The sequence below is a fragment of the Plecotus auritus genome (genome assembly GCF_963455305.1).
Source record: "Plecotus auritus genome assembly, chromosome: 6".
NCBI classification, from domain to species: domain Eukaryota; kingdom Metazoa; phylum Chordata; class Mammalia; order Chiroptera; family Vespertilionidae; genus Plecotus; species Plecotus auritus.
The window spans coordinates 114,413,987-114,419,986 of NC_137773.1; the positions used below are offsets into that span (position 1 = coordinate 114,413,987).

The window sequence follows — 6,000 nt, forward strand, 5'->3', positions numbered from 1 at the left end:
TGGCCATTTTACCTAGTTGATTCTTTCATCCCTTGAGCACAGAATATTTTTCCATTGTGTTGTGTCTTTTTCAATCTCTTTTAATAATGCTTTGTAATTTTCGCTATATAAGTCTTTCATGTTCTTTATTAAGTTTATTCCTAGGTATTCTTTTGGTTGCAATTGCAAAAGAAATTGTTTTGATTTGTTTTTGTTTCATTTCTTTTTCTGAAGTTTTGTTATTAGTGTATAGGAAGGCAATGGGTTTTGCACATTGATTTTGTATCCTGCAACTTGACTGTGTTTATTTTTTCTAGTTTTTTGTGGAGTCTTTACGGTTTTCTCTGTACAGCATCATGTCGTCCGCAAAAAGGCAGTGGGCGGAGCTCGGGGACACGGAGGAGGCCATGCAATGCTTTGACACTGGCTGTGGGTGGAGGGGGTGCAGCTCCCCCTGCAGTGGAGGGACTGGTGGGAACAGGGCTGATGAGAAGCGAGAGGGTGTCTCTCTGTGCAGGTGTGGCCCCTCCTGATCTTAGCCAGTTCTCTTGCCAGGTTCACCCCTTAATGTCTAGGAAGTAGGTGGAGAGTGAAGGTCACACAGCGGACATTCACCTCACCCCAGAGACTCGTCCAGAGCTCTTGGCTCGGAGCCACAGGTGGCCAGGCCCCGTCCAGACCTCGCCAGGTGCATGGGGCTGGAGCTGGGCTTGTCAAAAGTGCGTCCACAGGGAGAAACGAGAAGCGGACATTCATTCTAAAGACCATGCTGTGCATGAGGAATGTAACAATCATGAAAAACCCATTTTGGGTGTTTTTTACCCCAAAGAGGGACAGGACAGATGGCCCGTCCACGTGCAGGGGGCAGCGTCGCGCAGGCCAAGGCTCCCAGTCCTGGTGTCCCAGGGAGCCGCTGTGCTCATGGCCAGGAGGCTGAGCGTGGCCTCTCTCACCAGCACTCCTGTCCCTCGGGAAGCGCTTCCCGGTGGCCAGCCATCTCAGGCTCACACCTCCCCCGTGACTGTGAGCAGCACCTGCCTCGGCCGGACCAGGGCGCCCAGAGCTGCGTGGCTGCTCCGAGGTTTTCTCCGCATGACACGCAGTGGGAAGCGAGCCGGTCTTTGGGCATCGGTAGCAGCACAGCCTCCTGCAGGCCTGGCTGCCTGGGCTTCTAGCGCCGGGGGCCTCAGGCGGGAGTCACTCAGTCATGCAGACAGGCCTCCCGCCCGCTCTGGGGCCTTCGTGCCCTCCTGGCTCCAAGAGACTGAGCTCGCTCCACCCATGCCCTGCTGGGTGGGCGCGCCTCAGCCCCCCCTGAACTGGAGAGCCGGCTGCTATTAAATCCATGCCTCAGCTGCTGCTGTTGATCCTTCTCTTAACCCGGACGGGAAGGGCTCAGGTGTGCCTCCCTGTTGGCGTGGCCCCCAGGGTGTAAGAGTGTAACAGGAGCCGAGGTGGACTGCATCGCTGTCTGTTTCCCCAGGTGGCCTGCTCCTTCCTCACTTGCTGCTTCCTGTGTGTGTAGACTAATACGTGCTTGAAGCCTGGCCCGTCACTTCGCAGCTCAGCACCGTGTGGACAAACGGACAGATGACTGATGGACTCCCATGAGTGTGGTCTCTGGGAACACGGTGTTGATCTCGCGATGGCCGGCTGCCCCTCTAGACAGCACCTCAGCCCGGGGTTCAGCTCACGGAGCTCGGCTCACCGCACAGCAGTTGGAGGCTGTGGTCTAACTTCTCCCCTTCCTCCTGGCAGCTAAGCACCCGTGCCATGTCGGCCTCGTGTCTCAGGCACTGGACGGGACCTGGCCCCTGGTGCCTGCGTGAGACGAGAAGGTGGCCTGTGCCTGTGCCGCGTTTTGTCATCGCCCCCTGCTGTCCATGTGTACCCCGCACGGACAGCTGCACCACATGAAGGCCGCCATCCAGTCCCCGAGGACCGCCTGCTCCTCGTGTCTGTTCCTGCCAAGACGCAGCGGCCCCCGCTGTCCCCAGGACAGCATGCACGCAAAATGTACATTTTTAAACTTTGCTGTCCTCTGTTTTGCTTGTTTAACAAAAAGGGCAAGACCACGTGTGGTCCCGGTGAAGTGGCAGCTGCCCCAAGGGTGCGGCACTGTGCCATTGGGTGGGCGGAGTCCCTGCGCTCCCCTCCTGAGGGTCGGATGTAACGGAAAGGCCACGTGGGTCCGAGTGTGATCATGGAGGTGGCAGACCCTGCCGGGACCGCTGGGCTGACCTTTTTGTCCCTCAGATCTGCTCTGGTTTCTCTCATTTTCCCCATTTCTAACTTTTTCCCATCCTCCTCTTAGCTTTTTCTGTCTGGTGTGTGAGAAGTGGGATGTGTGTAAACAAAGGAAAATCGAGCCCAGGCCTCAAGGCCCCGCCTGCAGCTTCACCACCTTCAGGGCCCACAGGGTGTGGTCAGGGGTTAAGGGTTGTGATTTAGCTTGGAGTGGGGACCGGGAGGCGGCCCGGGCCAGGTCTGTGGCTGGAAGCCCCAGGCAGGGCCGCCCAACCGCGTCCCTGACGTTGGAGCCCAGAGGTTTCCGTCCTCACAGCGCTTTGAACTTGGGGGCGGGGGGGTGACTGCGCTTCTCAGGGTCTCAGTCACACTCTTGTGAGGAGGAGGCCTCCCTCCCGGGGCAAGGGCAGGGCTGGTGTGGGTACCGCCCTGCTGTCCCGCTGTACTAGTGTCTGTGCTGCCTGCGTGCATGCCCCCGTGTGGCTCCCTGCACCGCCCACACCCCTCCCAGCAGGAGCAGAACCAGCAGCCGCTCCTCCTAAGCCCAGACTCCTGCCGTGTCCTCCTGGGTGTGCGGGAGGCACCGCTCTCCGGCCCTACCACACGCCTACTCCGTGTATATATTCAAAGTGAACGACAGTGAACGCATCGAGCCTGTGAAGTGGCAGCTCCTTCTCCTTGTGTTCCCTTCCTCCTGTGACGCGGCTGCACATGGACATGTGTGCTTACAGGAGCACGTGGGCTACACTCAGCACGTGTGGCACTCCGTGCTGTTGGGAAGCACCGCAGCTGCCACAGGCCCTGCACTTGACTCGCCGTGACGGTGAGGGCGGCTGATATATTTAAGAGTTAATAAATCTGTGATTTCTGCTGGCGGCGTGTCCGACTCCCTTCTTAGGAATGGGCTCTTGCGCCATGGTACTGTGTTCCCACCGCGCGGGGCAGGCAGCGTGAATTTGTCCTGAGCACAAGGTGCTAGGAGCAGAGGGTTCACCCCGCCCCGCTCAGGGCCGTGGCTCCCTTTTAACCAGGCCTGACCCGAACCCTCGGTGCGGCAGCTGCACCACTTCCAGCAGGTTACTGAGGGGCACACCTGTGTGTTCCAGACCATTCTCCCCTTCAGCCCAGGGCTCCCCTCCTGTGGACTCCAGGCCCCCCCCACCACCACCACCACCTTGAGCTCACAGTCCTCATGGGTCTCCATCCCCTCCACCAGCCTCGTTCTCCGTGTCCCCTCCCCGGGAGCATGGGGAGTCAGGGCTGGAGCTGCATGTGGCCCACAGGGAGGGCAACTGGGGGAAGGGGAGAGACCGAGAGGGGGGAGGGAGAAGTGCTGCTGAGGGGGGAGGGGGAGGGGAGTGCAGCCGAGAGGGGCAGGGGTGGAGGGGGGAGGGGGAGGGCGGCCGCACCCTCGTGGTTCCCGTGGGGAACTGGAGCTGCAAGAGGCCAGGCCGTCCAGCGCTGACTTGAGCAGCACCTCCTCTGCCTCGGGTCCCACGAGTGAGAAGAGAACAGGTCTGAGCGTGAGGCTCTGGGCGTGGGCGTGGGCGCGGGTCCGGGTGCTCTGGGAGGTGTTGAAGGGGTGCTGTGACCGCCCTGCGCTGAGACCAGGGCAGCCGGTCCGTCAGCAGGAGGGACCCAGGAGGTCCTCCCACAGACGGACCATGAGCGGGAGAAAACCAGAGTCTAGGGAAGGTCTGTGGGGCCTCCGAGGGCTGCGGCCTGCGGCCTGGATGACACTCGGGGACCTGGGCGCACAGCCCTGAGGTCTCGCCGCCCCTCAGCTTCTGCAGACCAAGCAAGGTGGTGCCGGGCCGGACGGGCAGAGGCCCCGGCTCAGCCGCTGCTCCCTGAGGGCCCTCCAAAGGGCCGGGATCATTTTGACTAAATTCTGACAAAATCGAAAGCCACAGAAACGAACGCAAAGCACAGCCTGATTGTGAGGGTCCGTCTGGCTTGTTGAAGGCGGCTCAGGGCCGTGTCTACCTCACGAGACTTCTCCCCAGTGCGAGTCCTGAGTGGCCAAGACCTGTCAGGGCTGTTACTGATCTCCATGGTGACAGTCAGCCTGCACTGCTCCTGGCCGCTCCACCTGCACAGGTGTCGCTCCCACAGGTGTCGCGGCCGGCGTGCAGGCATGCAGGGGACTCACCGAAAGGCCACACTGGCTGCTGCTACGCGCAGAGGTCGGGCTCCACTGCAGTGGGCTCTGCTCCGCGGGGGGCACGGACACTTCTCTCTGCCTTCACCTGCCAGACCTGGGGCTCCACCACCATCGCTGGCTTCTCGCAGCCAGGCAGGCTTCCCCTCTGCGCCCCACGCCCCTCCCCCTCCTCACCTCGCTGAGACCCCACTTTCCTTCAGGCCAGGCACTCAGGGTGGGGTACCTGCCCGCACCGGGGGTCGTGCTCTTTCCATAAAGAATTCAAAACCAACTCTGTGTCAGGAGCATCCAGAGCGCCTGCACTTCGCTGCGGGCCAGGAGAGCTGGAAGCCCGGCCCCACCCCCACCCCCCCAGGGCCCCTGCGCTGGTCCCCACGCGCCCCAGGCAGGTGGGGCTGGAGCTCAGGCCGAGACAGCTGTCATATCACCCCATCCCCACGAGGGCCCATGAAGCCAGAACTGGTCCCTCCCTCCAGGTGCCTCTGCCCAGCGTGGAACCCCAGGCTTCTCTTTGGGGCTTGTCTCACCTTTGTGCTCCCCATCCCCTGCCAAGCACAGGAAGAAGCTGCTTGCTAGCGGCCTCAGGAGCCTGTGCTTCCCACTCGGAGGGTGTCTGGCTCCTCACCGCTGGCCCCAAGCTCACAAGGACCCTGAGGAGCCCCACCCTGGGTGGTTACACACCAGCGGGTGAATGCTGGGGACACTGCCTCCTTCCTCGTCTGCAGGAGGGGTGCCCGGTCCCCGATCTCACACACCGTGAACAGGAGGCCTGACCCTCCCTCCTCTTCCACCACCACCTGCCTTCCCAGCACAAAATACATTTCATTTCAGAAATGTGCTCCCCTAGTGTCGCTCTCGGAGGCCTCGGTCTCACCTCTCGCCTGTGACCGAGGTGTATGCCGTGGACAACAAGGGCCACATGTCCTGGCGACGATGGTTTGTGTGGACTCCGTCCCCACCCGGGAGGGCAGGCACCACCGGGGGGCAATCCGGGACCTGCTGCTATGGCTTTAGCCTTGAAGAGCCGTCCGTGGTCACTCTCCAGATGTCCACGCTGAGGCTCCCGTTGGGGTCGGGTGGCTCTTCCCTTTGTCTTGCCTTCCTCACTGGCATGCCTGCTCTCCTGGGCGTCACCCCACGGGCTGAGCCTGACAGCCTGGGTGGGACTCTGCAGGATGACCTGTGGGGCCTGCCAAAGTGGCTGAACTCAAAAGGACCCAGGACCCTTTGCAGCTCCCTCTTGTTTCTTGTTTTCTATTGGCGTGTTCGTCAGGGTTTCCGGGAGAAATAGACCGGTGGATCTATTTCAGACAGAGACTTATGATAAAGGTTTGGCTCATGCTTGTGGAGGCCGAGCAGTCCCAAGACCTGCAGTTGGCCAAGTGGAGACCCCGGGAGCCCGGGTTTCAGTTCAGGGCTGAAGACTGGGGAAGCCGGCAGACGGAGCCCTCCTCTTGCCGGGGAGGGGCAGCTCTGTGTTCTAGTCACATCGTTGACTGATTGGATGAGGCCCACCAGCATTAGGGGAGGGTGCTCTGTGCTGCTCACTCCACCAACTCAATGCTACTCTCACGCTCAAGCACCTCATATAGCTAGAGGGATGCCCGGCC

At 60.9% G+C, this 6,000-nt stretch overlaps 1 protein-coding gene across 10 annotated transcripts in view; it reads left to right on the forward strand.

Moving 5' to 3' along the window:
• CAMK2D (calcium/calmodulin dependent protein kinase II delta) overlaps positions 1–3,099 on the forward strand; it is a 159,637-nt gene extending 156,538 nt beyond the window's left edge. For all 10 annotated transcript variants that reach the window (XM_080674065.1, XM_080674068.1, XM_080674067.1 and 7 more), the window contains one exon: positions 1,738–3,099. In XM_080674065.1, coding sequence (XP_080530191.1) covers positions 1,738–1,741 — 4 coding nt within the window. In that variant the 3' untranslated portion in view covers positions 1,742–3,099. The remainder of the gene's footprint in view (positions 1–1,737) is intronic.
• The last annotated feature ends 2,901 nt before the right edge of the window (positions 3,100–6,000 follow it).